Source organism: Aotus nancymaae, unplaced genomic scaffold (assembly GCF_030222135.1).
Source record: "Aotus nancymaae isolate 86718 unplaced genomic scaffold, 86718_ANA_hifiasm-v0.15.2.pri h1tg000009l, whole genome shotgun sequence".
NCBI classification, from domain to species: domain Eukaryota; kingdom Metazoa; phylum Chordata; class Mammalia; order Primates; family Aotidae; genus Aotus; species Aotus nancymaae.
Genome location: NW_026988420.1, coordinates 14,088,874 through 14,106,469, shown reverse-complemented (window position 1 = coordinate 14,106,469; position 17,596 = coordinate 14,088,874). Strand labels below are relative to the sequence as shown.

Here is a 17,596-nt window from a genome sequence, read left to right as displayed (position 1 = left end):
GTAGAAAATATAGGCACTTTGCACAGAAGCCTGACAGTGGGCTCTTAAAATGAGAGTGAGAGGTGAAGAGTGCAGACTCAGGCTTCAGGTTGCCTGGGTGCAGATCCTGACTCTGCCACTTACGAGTTCGAGCAGATTCTTAAAATTTTCTCCATTTCCTTATTGGTAAAGTGAGGATTAAATGAGTGGATAAATATAAAATTACTTAGGATAGTGCTTGGCACATAGTGCTCAGTAAGTTAGTTGTTATTGTTGCAATTCTTCTTATTATTATTATTTGAGATGGAGTGTCACTCTGTCACCAGGCTGGAGTGCAGTGGTGCGATCTTGGCTCACTGCAACCTCCGCCTCCTGGGTAGCTGGGACTACAGGCCGGCGCCACTGCGCCAGCTGATTTTTGTATTTTTTTTTTTTTTTTTTGAGACAGAGTTTCGCTCTTGTTACCCAGGCTGGAGTGCAATGGCGTGATCTCGGCTCACCGCAACCTCCGCCTCCTGGGTTCAGGCAATTCTCCTGCCTCAGCCTCCCGGGTAGCTGGGATTACAGGCAGGCACCACCGTGCCCAGCTAATTTTTGTATTTTTTTTTTTTTTAGTAGAGACGGGGTTTCACCTTGTTGACCAGGATGGTCTCGATCTGTTGACCTCGTGATCCACCCGCCTCGGCCTCCCAAAGTGCTGGGATTACAGGCTTGAGCCACCGCGCCCGGCCTGATTTTTGTATTTTTAGTAGAGACAGGGTTTCACCATGTTGGCTAGGATGGTCTTGATCTCTTGAGCTTGTGATCTCCTGCTGTGGCCTCCCAAATATTGTAGTTATTTTTTTTAAATGACATCCCAACTCACTCATCACAGGGAAATGCCAGTTTCAACAAAACTGAGATACCATGAGAGTACACTGTGTGGGAAGAGTGTGTGTAAACAGGCGCCATCCTACATCAATGGTGGTTTTATACTTGGGCACTACTTCATTAGAAGACTGTTTGAAATTCTAATAGCTAGTAACGGTAAAATAGCTATTAGACTTTGATCTAGCAATTTTCACTTTTAGGAATTTATTTTAGAAATTTATGTATGAAACAAGACATGTCTATACAATAATATGCAGGCAATAATTGCAGTATTCTAGCAAAAGACTGGAATTGACTTAAATGTCTCTCAGTAGAAAACAAGGTATATTGCTAAATCAATGTAATGGAATGCTACAGTAACATTGAAAAGAAATGGAACAGGTCTATGTGTGCTAATATAGAATTATTTCCCCGATGTACTGTTAAGTAGGGAAAAAAAACTTCCATTTGTGCTTTTGTTTTTAAAGAAACACATACACCCATGCGTACATGTAGTGCTTCCATAAGTATACTCTATCTCCAGAAGGAATTACAGATCACTGGGAACAGTGGTGGCCTTTGAGGAGAGGGTCAGGGAGGGATGATAGGGAGACTTACTTTCTTATCCCCTTTTGTCCATTTGAAACAAAAGTTTTTTCCCATGTTTATGTATTACTCTCCCCTTAAATCCTTTACTTGTCTTCACCAATACCTCCCCCTCCACCTGCACGCACACTTGTCAAGACATTTGAATGTTACTCGAGTCATGTGGCTGTGCAGTGACAGTGAATAGCCTGATTTGATGGTGTTTAATCCTTATTAAATCTGTGATATGATACCTGGGGCTGAAGCCTTGTCATCCAAGTTAGTGCTGGTGAGAAGAATATCTCTGGTGGGTGGGGACGAGTCTTTGGCTAAGCATGCTTCAGCCCCAGGCGCCCTCTGTGTGGTTATTGGAGGTGCTGGAGCCAGAAAGAACTCGGTTTTGACCTGCTGCTTTGGCTGTTTTTAGAGGTCTAAGAAGAGGGTGAGTGGGAAGCACATGTGGAACAGATAAGCACTGACTAGGAAGTGGGCAAGACAGAAAGCTAGTTCTCGCACCCTGTTCTCTTGTAGGAAAAGGCCCAGGTTTGAAGGTGGAGGAAGGATTGCATGCATTGCTGGGGAAAGTGAGTGATCCATGTAACCAAAGGTAGTTCATTTATTCTAGAATCAGCTTTTGTTATTAACAGGTCTTTACTTAGCTCAGTGGCTATTTAATTTTTTTCTGGAATCCTGTTTGTTCCAGCAGAGATGTTGGCTTATTTATAGGAATTGCTTGAAGCCAGAGTCATGGTGGATGTAGGAAAGTGGCCCATCTTCACTCTGCTCTCCCCTCAAGAGATTGCTTCTATTCGGAAGGCATGCGTCTTCGGCACCTCAGCCAATGAAGCACTGTACGTTACTGACAATGATGAGGTAAGAGTCTCTTAAAACCTAGAGTTTAGTTTTAGGGCTTATTTGGGAATTGGTATTCAAAGTGTGCAGTTCAAAGATGGAGAAAAGGCAGGGGATAAATAAAGAGATCCTGAAGTTCAGGAAGACTATCGCTTTAACAGTTTCTCTTTTTTCAGTTTCTTGATTTAATATCCCTCTACTCCATACCACTCTGAGTTTCATAATATAGACAAACATTCTATGTCAGCAGAGGTTGAATTTTTCTTAACAACCGTATCAGTGACTTTTTCACCTCCTGAGCTCTCTAGGTGAACTTGAAATGTCTTATTTTCAGAGCAGAGAAGGGAGTTTTTAATACAGCTTTCAGCCAAAAGACTCAGCAAAAGCCATCTGTTTTCTAGGTCTTTGTATTTGGACTGAACTATAGTAACTGTCTAGGAACTGGAGATAACCAGAGTACACTTGTACCCAAAAAGCTGGAAGGCTTATGTGGAAAGAAGATTAAAAGCCTCAGTTACGGAAGTGGACCACATGTTCTTCTCAGCACCGAAGGTAAGGCGGGAACCCATCTAACTTTTAAGTTTGTAAGAAATTGAGCGGTTAATTCTAAGTGCAGGGGAGATAGGGCTATACCAAATAACTAATTTTGGATTGTTTGTTTCTTAATTTCTGAGGAGAAGTACATAAAGCAGGTAAAAGTTAAACATTTCAGGCTAACTCTAGAACGTCTTGCAAATTAGGCAGACTTATGAGGTTTTCGACTGCTTCCATAAAGCTGTGGAAGATTAGATATAGCCAATGAACTGGTCCTTCCTGCCTAATTTTTCGGTGGATTTGTGGTTGCAAGGTAACTTTCAGGTTCCTTTGATACATTTTTCTAAACACAGATGCTTTCCTTTCTTTGTGTAGTTCTTGCCTCTTGAATCGGGAAATCTTAGTTTATTCTCTGGCATTCGTGTAGCTGCCATAGTGAAAGAACCGGGGATGCAAGTTGATAGGTTCTTGTCCTTTATTCTCTGCCTCTTCAAGATCACTAAAGGAGAGTAGACATTTTGTATATGTGTGTGATTTATCTGTACTGTGGGCACCCAGCACTCTGAAAGTTCATTATCTATAACCTAAATGCTTCCTTTTATACTTTAGACACGTTAACTCTTGCTCTCTTCCTCCAAGGTCCTCAGCTTTTTGTTGGATAATCGTCTAGGTGGCATTTGGGAGATGATTTGCATCCCTGCCTTTCCTTGTCTAGACTGAGGAATCACAGCTTCCTAGGATGCTGTCATAGGTCTTAGTATCTAGCTTTCTAATTGTCTGTAGCTCCTAACTGAATCTACTCCAAGTTCTCTGCATCTTTCTCAAGAGAGCTGTGAAATCCAAATCTGAGCATCATCATCTGGTATGAATATAACTGGAGTTGAGCATAATGAGGTGATTATCTCACTTTTGCCTTGTGTGATCATGCCTTCTGGCATCACACTGGTTCTTTCTTCCTTCTTTTTTTTTTTCTTTTGAGACAGAGTCTAACTCTATCACCCAGGCTAGAGTGCAGTGGCACGATCTTGGCTCACTGCAACCTCCGCCTCCTGGATTCAAGCGATTCTTGTGCCTCAGCCTCCCAAGTACAATTAGAGGCATATGCCACCATGCCTGGCTGATTTTTATATTTTTAGTTTTTATATTTGAGAGGCCACCCACCTCGGCCTCTCAAAGTGCTGGGATTACAGGTGTGAGTCACCGTGCCGGCAACTTTTGCTATTTTGTATGTGACTCTTTTTTCCTCTTTGGAAGCTTCAAGGATTTTTTTTGTAAAGTATTGTGACATAATCATGATTCTATACTCTGGTGTAATTTTTAATTTGTTGTGTTGGTCACTTCTGGAAATTTCTTTATTTCTAGAAAATTTTCTTGTAATATTTCATGGATAATTTCTCTTATTGGCTATGTGTGGTGGCTCATGCCTATAATCCCAGCACTTTGGGAGGCTGAGGCAGGACATTTGCTCCAAGCCAGAGTTCAAGACCAGCCTGGTCAACATAGTGAGGCCATATCTCTTTAAAAAAAAAAAAAAAAAAAAAAAAGCTGGCCATGGTGGCGTGCACCTGTAGTCCCAGCTACTCAGGAGGCTGAGGCAGGAGGATCACTTGAACCTAGGAGTTCGAGGTTGCAGTGAGCTATGATTGCCCCATTGCACTCCAGCCTGGGTGACAGAGTGAGACCCCATCTCTAAAAAAGACAAATTTTCTTCTTTGTTTTCTCCTTTATGGATTTTTTTCTTAGAAGTTAGAGATTTTTGGAGTGATCATCCTAATTTTTTTTTTTTTTTGGAGACAGTCTCTCTGTGCCATCCAGGCTGGAGTGTGGTGGTGCAATCTTGGGTCACTGTAGCCTCACTGTGTGAGCAGGTGGATCACACCTTAACCTCCTGGGCTCAAGCAGTTCTCCCACCTCAGCCTCCCAAAGTGCTGGGATTACAGGTGTGAGCCACTGCACCCAGCCTGATCTTCCCGATTTTTAAAAAAATGTTCTGTCCCATCTATGTTCTGGGAAATTTCTTCAATTTTATCTTACAGCTCTTATGTCATATATTTAACATTTCCATTGTTTTATTTCCAGGTGTTCTTTCTTGTTCTTTAAATGTTCCTTTCCAGAACTTGTTGCTATTGTTTCATGAACTCAGTATCTTCTCTTTGAGATTATTTAGAATTACAGGTTATTTTTAAGTTACTTTTTTTTTTTTTGAGACAGAGTCCCAGGTTGAAGTGCAGAGGCATGATCCCAGCTTACTGCAACTTCTGCCTCCTGGGTTCAAGCAATTCTTGTGCCTCAGCCTCCTGAGTAGCTGGGATTACATGTGCGCACCACCATGCCTGGCTGATTCTTGCATTATTATTTTTTGAGACAGAATCTCGCTCTGTTACCCAGGCTGGAGTGCAGTGGCGCGATCTCGGGGCTCACTGCAACCTCCGCCTCCCGGGTTCAACTGAGTCTCCTGCCTCAGTCTCCTGAGTAGCTGGAACTGTAGGCGCCTGCCATCAGGCCCAGCTAAATTTTTGTATTTTGAATAGAGATGGAGTTTCACCATATTGGCCAGGCTGGTCTCGAACTCCTGACCTTGTGATCTGCCTACCCCAGCCTCCCAAAGTACTGGGATTATGGGCATGAGTCACTGCACCTGGCCTGATTTTTTTTTTTAGTATAGATGGGGTTTCACTATGTTGGCCAGTCTGGTCTTGAACTCCTGTCCTCAAGCAATTCACCTGCCTCGGCCTCCCAAAGTACTGGGATTATAGGTGTGAAACATCATGTGCCCAGCCTCATAGAAATTTGTTATAGGTTTTAATAACTGATAGAATTAGCAACCTTCTTACTTTTTTTTTGTAGGATTTTCCTGTTTATTCTTGCTTTTTTATTCTTCTCATTAAACTTTCTAATCAGCTTGTCTACCTCCGGAAAGTAATTTGAAGCTTTTATTGCTATTTAAACTTCATAAATTTATGTAGGAAAAACTAGAATCTTTATGATACTGAATTTTTCTGTCCAAGAACAAGATATGCATTTCTCTATTTAAGTCTATTTTTCTGTTTTCAGGAATTAAAACACTCATTAGTTGGACATTTCTTTTATCTGCTGTAACTTTAGCATAGTATCATGGATCGTATTTTTTGTGTTTTATACTCTTTCTTTCAGTCTTAAGCCTCATCTTTCTCAGGATGAAGTTTCCCATTGATGGTTTCCGTCATAATTTCCGTAGGAGGGAATGCCTCTCATGAGCCACATGTCAGAGGTTCTCTAGCCTTGTACCTGGAAGAGGACTCTGAGTTTGTGTGGGCTGTCTTCGTTCTAGAGTAGATAAGTAGAAGTCTCTTTCCCCTGGTTGCCTGGGGACTGCTGTGAGTGACCTGCAGTTTAACCACAACAGTTGGATTTCTGCTGCCGCCCTAGAGTGTTGTTGCCAGGCAGATTGTCCTTGATAGGTCAGGATGTTTTATTACCATGGGAAAGACAAAAGGAGAATGCATAACTCTGGAAGAACTGCCCTTAGCACTCAGGCGTGCTGTGGAAAGAAATGCCTGAAACAATGGTACTTCTAGAGATAACATAAGAGAAGTTGTCTCCATTGGAATCCTAGAAAAGATAAAGTCATTATAAAAAAAATTCAGACAGAGGAGCTTCTGGGTTGGCGATCACATCAAGGTGCTGGGAAGGTGGCATGCCAGAGAGGGCATGGGAGCTTTGTGCACCCCCCAGCCCCACATACCTTGCCTTGTGTGTCTCTTTCATTTGGTTGTTCCTGAGTTGTATCCTTTAGAATAAGCTGATTATGCTTTCCAACGATGGTCACAGCAGTGTCAGTGATGATGCCTCCAGGTGATGCTAGTCCCCAGCCCCTAAGTTATCCCCAGCCTTTGAATCTTCCATCACACACACCATGAAGCAAAGACAAGCCATCTTCATTGTCCCTTCTCCAAATTCCTGACACAGAATAAATGAGCATAAAAAAATGGTTGCTTTATGTAAAAAAAAAAAAATTCAGCCAGATTTCATGCCACTAAAATAGTCTGCTTGAAAGAAGCTCTGGGACTTTTGTTTCCCTTGCAAACAGTCTCTTTCCTCTGTACTTGGTGAGAGAATAGCCACACACACTGAACGGGTTCCTGTGACTTGGTATTTCATTAAGTGATGGTAAACATTAACATTGAGCTTTCTTGTCATCTGCCTTTTGCTCGATATCTGACACAGAAACTACTGAGATGGATCAGAGTTTTTAGAAAGCCTAATTTTTGTATACATAAACTTTGACTTTTGATCACATAGCTGATCTATGTTATTACCAAGTCCTTTCTTTAAAGATTTTGCATCGTCTATCCTGTTCTGTTACCCATCTCTCTCTCCCTTGCCCCATCTGTGGTTATTTAACACAGAGAAGAGGGGCCAGTGGGAGAGAAATGAAGGTTGGAGAATGAGCTGTCTGTACAAAGTTCTGGGGAAGAAAGTACAGGGTTACTCTCTTTTTGGAGCTGATTCTTTGTGTGCTTCGTGTATACAGATGGAGTGGTTTATGCCTGGGGCCACAATGGTTATAGCCAGCTTGGGAATGGGACAACCAACCAAGGCGTTGCTCCCATCCAGGTCTGTACCAATCTCTTGATCAAGCAAGTGGTGGAAGTGGCTTGTGGCTCACATCATTCAATGGCTCTAGCAGCTGATGGAGAGGTCAGTATGCTGCTTTTATTCTTTATTCTTTTTTCTTTTAAATGGTGGTAAAATACATGTAACATAAAATTTACCGGCTTCACCGTTTTTAAATGTATAGTTCAGTGATGTTAAGTACGTTCACCTTGTTGTACGGCTGTCACCACCATGTACCCACATGTCTGTTTCATCCTGCAAAACTGAAACACTATACCTATTAAACATTCACCCTCATTCTGTCCTCCCCTTGCCCCTGGCAACAACTTTCTACTTTCTGTCTCTGAGTTTGATTATTCTACATACCTCATATAAGTGGAATCATACAATGTTTGTCCTTTTGTGACTGGCTTATCTCACTTAGCATAATATCCTCAAGGTTCATCCACTTTGTACCATGTGATAGGATTCTCTTCATTCCTTTTTAGGGCTGAATAATATTCCATTGGATACATACAGTAATTGCCCACATAATGTCATTGGTAGATTCTTGGAAACTACAACTTTAAGCAAAAGGACATATAATGAAACCAGTTTTACCATTGGCTAATTGACATGAACAAGAGTTAAGTTCCTATGGTATATTTCTGGTCACAAAGATATCACCAAACTTCTGAAGACCCAAACCACCTCTTATGTTAAACATTGAAATAAATGTGAAGTATACATATATTTAAGAAAGATTAACAAAAGCAAGTAAGTGAATTATTTGCCCAATTTCTGGTGAGTGACTGTGTGGGGGCGATCATAGTGATGGTGGGTTAAGTCAAGAAATAAATGTTTGCAAAGCAGAAGTTACAAGGAGCACCTCCTACCACCACGCAGTTCAAAAGCAAACAATCACAAATGTGCAGTTTGCTGAAGGTTTTTGACTGCATTGTTTACTGTTATGCATTTGTATGGTTATTGTCTACTTGGTGAAATTTTTTTTTTTTTTTGAGACAGAATTTTGCTCATCTTGCCCAGGCTGGAGTGCAATGGCACGATCTCGGCTCACTGCAACCTCCACGTCTCAAGCACAAGTGATTCTGCCTCAGCCTCCTGAGTAGCTGGGATTACAGGCACCTGCCACTACACCCAGCTAATTTTTGTGTATTTTTAGTAGCAATGGGGTTTCACCATGTTGGCCAGACTGGTCTCGAACTGCTGACCTCAGGTGGTCCTCCCACCTTGGCCTCCCAGAATGCTGGGATTATAGGCATAAGTCACCACGACCAACCTACTTTGTGAGTTTTTTTTTTTTTTTTAGATGGAGTCTCATTCTGTTGCCCAGGCTGGAGTGCAATGGTGTGATCTTAGCTCACTGCAACCTCCGCCTCCTGGGTTCAAGCAATTCTCCTGCCTCAGCCTCCTGAGTAGCTGGGATTACAGGTTCACACCACCATGCCTGACTAATTTTTTTTGTAATTTTTGGTAGAGATGGGGTTTCACCATGTTGGTCAGGCTGGTCTCCTGACCTGGTGATCCCCCCGCCTCAGCCTCCCAAAGTGCTGGGATTACAGGTGAACTTTTATTTTTTAACAAGTTGTATTCATTCATTCATTCATTCATTTTCAAACCCATTTGTTCCAGTTCAGGGTTGCAGGTGGCCACAGCCTCTCTGGCAGCTCAGGACACCAGGTGGGAGGCAACCCTGGACAGAAAGAACTCAGGGCGCACTCATGTATACCCCCATACTCACTCTCACTGGAACCACTGAGATATGTATGCAGCTTAGACACCATCTAGTGTGCACAGCTTTGGGGTGTGGGAGGAAGTCAGAGTACCCAGAGAAAACCCACACAGACATGGGACATGCAAACTCCACAGACGGTGGCCCTGGCCGGGAATTGACATTTTTTCTCATCAGTGTTATAACAAAATGATGTTGAATGAAATGATATTTTTCAAGGACCTGCTGTAAACCACATTTTGTTTGTCTAGTCATCTGTTCATGGACACTTGGATTGTTTCCACTTTAGGCTATGGTGAAAGCTCCCTGGTTTTAATGACCATATTTGTACTTGATGTGATGTGAATTGTAGCCCTGTGCATGTAGCTAAAAACCTTATGGGAATATACTCTCTCTCTAGCATAATGTGTATTGTGTAATCAAGACTGCACTTTTGATGGCAGTAGAATTCTTTTCTTAAAAAAAATTTTTTTGTAGAGACAGTCTGGCTATGTTGCCGAGGCTGGTCTTGAAATCCTGGGCTCAAGTGCTCCTCCTGTTTGGCCTTCCAAAATGCTGGGATTACAGGTGTGAGCTTCTGCTTCCAGCCTAGAGTTCATCCTTAAGGCAGCTGAGTTCCATGTTCTTTGCTGAGACTATAGCTCAGATGTGTGACAATGTTCTGTACTTTTTTATTTTTTAGTGACCCCATCCTTAAGATCTGTTTTATTTTTCAGTATATGTAATGAGTTTGGAAAAAATAACTTTACCATCCTTCTAGTAGGTACTGTACCACTTGTTCAGCCCCCAAGTTTGTGCTTATCTTAAAGGTCACTCATCCCATTGATTCTGTCTTCTAATCTTTGATATCATTTTGTTCCTCTCCATTTCCATTGCCTTTGGTCAAGTCTTGTCATTTCCTGCCTGGACTACTGCCATAGTCCCTTCTATGCCATAACTTTCAAGTTGACCCACCTGCCCAGTCTTGCTTTGCTGTCCCCTCTGATTTCTAAAACACAAATGAGATCACGTTTCTCTCTTTGAAGTTCCTCAGTGACATTACAGAGATTTTATTAAGTAGCACAAGTTATAGAATGAACAAACCCACTCAGGGAGACCAATATTTCATGACTGGGATGTGCTGGAGCCAGACGTAGCACACAGGCCTCATGCCTTAGATCTACTGTTTCCTAGTCCATTTCTTGGTTAGTGGAACTACAGCCCCAGTTTTTAAACAAAAGGCAGCAGCACTGCAAGGGAATGTGCTGTATTTGAGAAATGCCAGAATGATTGCTGAAATTAGATCAAACTTGCTAATTTGTGCAGGCTGGGTTCCTGCTTTATTTTAATCTTAAGCATATGGTACTTTGAATAATTATGCTAAATATTAATATTTGCATAATTAAACTAGATATTTATGTGAATATACTTTGAGGAGGTGTTGCAGGTTATTTGTTTTGTACCTATAAGATGAACCTGTAACACATATTCAGCAGAGGGCTTTTCAGCAGAGGGCTTCGCCTTGGCCAGCATCGTACAAGGAAAGAAAGAATTGTGAAAGCCACCCTCAGTATATATGTGGACCACCTCCTGCAGGCACGTGAAGCAGACTGGGGAGTGGGGGCTTAGACATTTTCCTAGTGTTTGAGGAAATTATTTCCTCTACTGCCAACACCTCCCTCCCTAATTTATCTCTGTTTATACTCTTGTTTAGAATGGTTTCCACGGAAAACAATGAATATTTGTGCCCAAAGAGTTCAGCAAATTTTTTACATCATTGATGCTTACATGGCATATACCGCATTTCCTATTGATGCCACATTAGTATGTGTGTTATAGAGGGAATGTAGCATGGTGGTTAAGAGCACAGCCAGAGTGCTTGGGGTTAAATTCTCTTTGCACTACTTACCAGCTTTGGAACCTCAAGCAAGTTACTTAACCTCTCTTGTGTTTCAGTTTCCATGTATAAAATGGGGATGTATAAAGTGGGTATTACCTATCCTAGGGTCACTTTGCAGGATTACTAGGTGGGTTAAGTAGGTTAATATGTGTAAAGCATATAGAACCATTTAGCACATCTTAAGTACTCATTAAGTAGGCTGATTTAATTTTTATGACTATTTGCATTGGGGTGAAATTTTCTTTCACCCTGGCTATTCTTTCCCTTTCCTTTCTCTTACAGGTATTTGCTTGGGGTTATAACAACTGTGGCCAGGTGGGATCAGGTTCTACAACAAATCAACCAACTCCTCGAAAAGTTACAAACTGTTTACATATTAAGAGGGTAGTTGGCATTGCCTGTGGTCAGACTTCATCCATGGCTGTTCTGGACAATGGTGAGGTGAGGTGTTCTCCACTCCCATTTCCCTTTCTACCTCCTTTTTCAATTAAATGTCAGTTTCTTCACAAGGTGCATGTATCAGATTGAAGAAGGAAGAGTGCTTTGTTTTGGTAGCTCTGTTGAAAGTTAACTGATCAGACCATTTATTACTGACTGAGAAGCTGGAGGTTGTTTGCTCCTCAGTATGATTTTTCTAAATTCCAAGATTTACCTGTGAATAAAGATTGTATCTGTCTAAATTGCATTTTTTTGCAAGATCCAAATAGCCTAATGCCTATAGGTATTTCTGTGTGAAATACCTTGGGAGGCTGTGAATACTTGGGAGGCTGAGGCAGGAGAATTGCTTGAACCTTGGAGGCAGAGGTTGCACTGAGCTGAGACCATGCCATTGCACTCCAGCCTGGGTGACAGAGTGAGACTCTATCTCAAAAAAAAAAAGTTTAATTTTTAGGTTATTATTATGTGGTTATTTTAACAAAGTAAAGGAAGACAAGTGAAACAGATAAAATAAAAAGTAAATACCATTTCCCAGTCTTAATAGTTTCATGCACTTTTTTGACTATTCCCTTAAACAATTATATATAGGTGAGTATAATTATCTTTTTTTTTTTTAATATGGGATGATGATACCTACCGTAGCTTTTCTCTGCTTTTCTTCAACCTGCTTCCCACTCCCCTCTTTAGCAGCCTGTGTTTATCTGTGTCTATGATCAGACCATTTATGCAGCTTTCCATCATTATGGCTGCTGATTCTGGCTTCTGCAGACGACACACATCCAGAGCTCTACTGATGAACATGTCAGTTTTCTAATTTTTTCCTGTCATAAACAGTTGCACTGATTTTCTGTTACTCTCTATGTGTGTATCTTTGAACACTTATACAAGTGTTTCTATAGAATAAATTCCCAAAGAATTTCTGGGTCAAGAGGTATGCCATTTAAAATATTGATAGCCATTGCCAAATTTCTCTCCAGAAAGTTCATGTCTGTTACACTTCTGGCACTGGGTGAAAGTGCCTTTAACCATCTCTCTCCAGGCCCCTAAATTCCATTCCCTCTTTCCCTTCCATCATATAACCCTGAAAAGCCTGAAAAGCCATAGTCTACGTCTGCCACCCTGCATTGCTTGGGGCTTGATGCCACCACAAATCTTGGGTTTGTAATTTGAACAAGGCCTTTATTTGTCTGTTCCTGATCAGTACTTTTTCCTATGGCTATTCGGAACCTTTAGCACTCCTGTCAAACCTATGCCCAACCCTGTTACTTTCAGCAGACATGTCTCCTCTCACTCCAGATATCCAAGGGACCGTCACATTCTGGGAAGTCCTCTGTGTAATCCTCTTTCCTCTTCTTTCTCTCTCTTGATCCCGCTGTCACTCCTTAGTTTGGAGCCTCATCAGAGCTCACCTATTTGCTCACGAGAGAAGAAATGACGTCCTAAAGGTTCTCCCTGCCTCTAGCCTTATATGCTCTGTCATCTTTTCATACTGTGGCCAGCATTATCTTTCAAAAATGCAAATTAAATTAATATTTCAGTGAGAAATTTACAGATGCATTGCAGTTTCTCTGGTATGTTTTTTGTCGCTGTCCCTCTGGGCCCTTACCTTTCCTTCTAGACTTTCTGTTTTTTTTTTTTTTTTTTTTTTTTGAGATGGAGTCTTGCTCTGTTTCCAGGCTGAAGTGCAGTGGCGCGATCTTGGCTCACCGTAACCTCCAACTCCATGGTTCAAGTGATTCTCCTGCCTCAGCCTCCCGAGTAGCTGGCATAACAGGCACGTGCCACCATGCCTGGCTCATTTTTGTGTTTTTAGTAGAGACAGGGTTTCACCATGTTGGTCAGGATGATCTCCATCTCCTGACCTCATGATCCTCCCACCCTGGCTTCCCAAAGTACTGGGTTTGTAATCCGTAGGCGTGAGCCACCTCACTCGGCCTTCTTCTATTCTTTATACTACCACTACCACGGATGTGTCTAGCCAGGCCTACCTGCTTACCTTCTAAACTAGCTTCTAATGTACTCAGTGCCTTCTGCCTGGAATCTTTGCTGTCCTTCATTCTTCAGCCCTGCTCCGATCTCCACTTTCTGAAAAGTCTTCCTTAATCTTTCTTCCTAGAGCTAAAGCCTTCCTCCTTGCTGTTCTGCAGTGCCTTGATTATATGTCTTGTAGCACTTACTACCTGTCTGCAAAAAATTTGCATGTGTCTATTTCCCCTGTTAAACTGTGACCAAAAACTTATTCCTAGTACCTTTCAGGGTGTTCTGACATACGGTAGGTGCTTACTAATTGTTAGTGAGGCTCAACTTCCTGATGTATAAAACAGGAAAGAGTGACTTGCCCCAGACTATCTAAGTCATGGAGTAGAAACTGATGCCCAATTCTGTCATCTCCATCTCCAAAATAGCTTCTGTTTGGAGATCAGTGGCAGGAGCATAGAGTAGAATATAGGTGTTGGAAATATCTGATGTGTTTAGATGGACTGGTTTTTTTTGTCTCTTCCTTCTTACCAGCAGTTTAAAAAAACATTCTCTCCCTTCTCTCCTCTCTAAGGTATATGGCTGGGGTTACAATGGCAACGGTCAGCTGGGCTTGGGAAACAATGGCAACCAGCTGACCCCTGTGAGAGTGGCAGCTTTGAACAGTGTGTGTGTGAACCAGGTATGTGTGGTGCCCTCTCAGCTAGCACTTCCTGTCTACCTACCCTGCCCTAACTTGGAGAAATTTGGAGGTTTACTCTTCAGTCAGCCTTTTGAGGCAATATTTCTCTGTGCCTTTATCTTCCACATGTAATATTATATTTTCACTAAATTCCCATGAGGAGAAGCAAGACTATGGTGTTGGCAAAACAGTCTCGACAAGTTAAAAAAAAATGGAAAACTTCAGTAGCCTACGGTTTAGGCTTCTCCAATGCTTTTTTAATGTTCAAGCAAATGTCAGTCTACCCCGATGATGAATTGGCATTCTGCAGAAGCTGGCTATAGCCTTTAAGTAGATGTTCTCCCTGCCCTTCCTGTTTTCCTGCTAATGGTAACCATTTAAATTTACTTGCAGATTGTCTGCGGCTATGCACATACTCTAGCACTAACAGATGAGGGCTTGCTCTATGCCTGGGGAGCTAACACATATGGGCAGCTGGGAACTGGCAATAAAAATAACCTGCTAAGCCCAGCACACATCATGGTGGAGAAAGAAAGGTAACTTGGCTGTGCCGTGTCTTGGGACTGTATGTGAGATGTGGCCTTGGGACTGTGTGGCAGAGATGTGGTGTTTGGCTTTGTAATTCTTCTGTTTATTAACATTCTCATTTTGGACAAAAGAGGTTCCCTTCCCTTCCCCCTTTGCCCTTCCTCCAGTCCCTTTCCACCTTCCCCCTTCCCTTCCCTTTTTTGAGACAGGGTCTCACTCTGTCACCCAGGCTGGAGTGCAGTGGCACAATCTGAGTTAACTGCAACCTCTGCCTCCTGGGTTCAAGTGATTCTCCTGCCTCAGCCTCCCAAGTAGCTGGGATTACAGGTGCACCACCATCCCCAGCTAATTTTTTGTATTTTTAGTAGAGATGGGGTTTCACCATGTCGACCAGGCTGGTCTTGAACTCTTGGCTTTAGGTGATCCACCCACCTTGGCTTTCCAAAGTACTGGGATTATAGGCATGAGCCATTGTGCCTGGCCTGTACACAAGTGTTTTGAGTAGCAGCCAGAATGAACATGAGGTCGATATGATTCTTATGTAGCCCTCTGAAATAACCACCTGTGATTGATAGGCATGAATGCATCTTGGTATAATTAATGCAGCCTTGCTGCTGGCCTTTTAGTATGGAAGATAGATAGGGTCTATGGCCACGTTGATGTTTATGGTGTAGCATAAACTTTTCCTTTGACCCAAGTAAAACAGCTTTTAAATAAATCTGCTCTTGAAAGGACATTATCTGTTTAAATATTGATTTGATATAGTATGTGTTACTGGAATAGATGCTTGATGTTGTTCAGCCAAATTGTATGGTCTTACCTACTATGTCCTGGCATGCTGACTTCTGATTATGGGATGTTAACCAAGAAGCATGCTACTGAGAAATATAGTAAGTTTGGCTTGTTGTTCTTTTGGATTGGAACGTTCAGAGTCCGTGACCCCTCAGCCAATGCTTATCAGCCCAGTGAGTGTTCTGAGCTCTGGTAGGAGAGGACAGAGAAAGTTATATTTACAAAGAAATGGACCAGGCAGGGTGACTCACACCTGTAATCCCCAGCACTTTGGGAGGTGAAGGCAGGAGGATCACTTGAGCCCAGGAGTTGGAGACCAGCCCTGGCAACGTAGCGAGACCCCATCTCCATAAAAAATACAAAAATTAGCTAGGTGTGGTGGCGCAGCTGTGGTCCAGGAAGCTGAGGTGGGAGGATTGCTTGAGCCTGGGAGATCAAGGCTACAGTGAGTTATGGTCATGCCACTGCATTCAAGCCTGAGTGACGGAGGGAGATCCTGTCTCAAAGAAAAAAAAAGAAATGGTGTTTAAACCAACACGTTTGCTAGGACATTTTGTCAGTGTCCACTTTCTTCATTTGCTTGGGTCTCTAGTCTGTTTTCCAAGTTTTCCTTGGCAGTTTGTGGTCTATCCTAACTCACAGTGAGCTGAGGATGAGAAATGGCAGTTGGGAAAGGAGAACAGTGCTCTTGCCCTGATCTTTTGCTTTTGTTGCTGTGACTTGGCAGCTAGCGTCCCTGGGTCTTGGACTGTTGTTTTCTGAAGTGTTCCAAGCATGAACGTTTTAGTTGCCTTGTGTGGTGTGCTGTGGGCTTCTGTGATCATGATGTGACATGCATTTTTCTTGAAACTTTTCAGGGTGGTAGAGATTGCAGCCTGTCACTCTGCCCACACGTCTGCGGCCAAGACGCAGGGTGGGCACGTGTACATGTGGGGCCAGTGCCGGGGCCAGTCTGTGATCCTGCCACACCTCACCCACTTCTCCTGCACCGATGATGTGTTTGCCTGCTTTGCCACTCCCGCCGTCTCCTGGCGCCTCCTGTCTGTGGGTAAGAAAGTGCAGGGCCACCTCCACCCAGGAAGAATGGTACTACCAACTGACGAGTTTTCCTGTGTATTTGCTGGTCTTGGGCTCTCTTAAAATGCTTTATTCTCTATTAGCTTTTGTACCTTCCCTCAAATTACGTACATAATCACATTCATATATTATGAAATATTCCCATGAACTTTAAATTTTCTCTCATAAGTGTTTTCAGTTGATATCAAATTCATATAACATTCAATTAACCATTGTAAAGGATACAGTTCAGTTGTATTTAGAACATTCATAGTGTTGTGCATCCACTTTTTTTTTTTTTTTTTTGAGACGGAGTGTCGCTCTCTCACCCAGGCTGGAGTGCAATGGCGCGATCTTGGCTCACTGCAACTTCTGCCTCCTGAGTTCAAGCGATTTTCCTGCCTCAGCCTCCCGAGTAGCTGAGACTACAGGCGCCCGCCACCATGCCCAGCTAATTTTTGTATTTTTAGTAAAGACAGGGTTTCACCATGTTGGCCAGGCTGGTCTTGAACTCCTGACCTCAGGTGATCCACCTGCTTCGGCCTCCCAAAGTGCTGAAATTACAGGCTTGAGCCACCGCACCTGGCCTGCATCCACCTTTTATGTCAAATTCTAAAATGTTTTTATCACCCCAAAAGAAAGCCTTTATATGTTAATCAGTCACACTCCATTCTTTCCCACTTCCAGCCTTTAGCAACCACCAGTTTGCTTTTTGTTTCTATGGATTTCCTGACTCTGGATAGTTCATATAAGTGGAAGCATATAGTGTGTGACTCGTGTCTGGCTTCTTTTACTTAATGATTTTGAGGCCTATTGATGATGTAATATGTCTCCGTATTTCACTCCCTCTTATGACTGAATAATATTCCGTCATGTATATATACCATATTTTGTTTGTTACTTACCTGTTGATGGACATGTGGGTTATTTCCACCTTTGACTCTTGTGAATAGTGCTGTTATGAATGCTCATGCGTAAGTATTTGGGTAACCTGCTCTTAAGCACTTTTATTATACTAGATTTCTTACGTAGCCTGATATAATACTAATAAAAAATGAACTTTCAAAAAAGTAAAGAGCTGGCTGACTAGTGGCTCACACCTGTACTCTCAGCACTT

At 42.3% G+C, this 17,596-nt stretch overlaps 1 protein-coding gene across 18 annotated transcripts in view; it reads left to right on the top strand.

The window, feature by feature from the left end:
* The window catches only part of RCBTB1 (RCC1 and BTB domain containing protein 1), a 61,880-nt gene that overhangs the window by 15,642 nt on the left and 28,642 nt on the right, over positions 1–17,596 (top strand). For 8 of the 18 annotated variants that reach the window (XR_010341640.1, XR_010341639.1, XR_010341641.1 and 5 more), the window contains 7 exons: positions 2,120–2,286; positions 2,667–2,817; positions 7,313–7,479; positions 11,289–11,447; positions 13,996–14,103; positions 14,497–14,639; positions 16,281–16,471. Coding sequence is in view for 15 of the 18 variants with exons in the window: in XM_021674536.2 (XP_021530211.1) it covers positions 2,161–2,286; positions 2,667–2,817; positions 7,313–7,479; positions 11,289–11,447; positions 13,996–14,103; positions 14,497–14,639; positions 16,281–16,471 (1,045 nt within the window). In the remaining 3 variants the exon portion in view is untranslated. Of the gene's footprint in view, positions 1–1,583; positions 2,021–2,116; positions 2,287–2,666; positions 2,818–7,312; positions 7,480–7,883; positions 8,152–11,288; positions 11,448–13,995; positions 14,104–14,496; positions 14,640–16,280; positions 16,472–17,596 lie in introns of those variants that run through there. The other 10 variants (XM_012466257.3, XM_064373585.1, XM_064373581.1 and 7 more) reach the window with 7 other exon arrangements.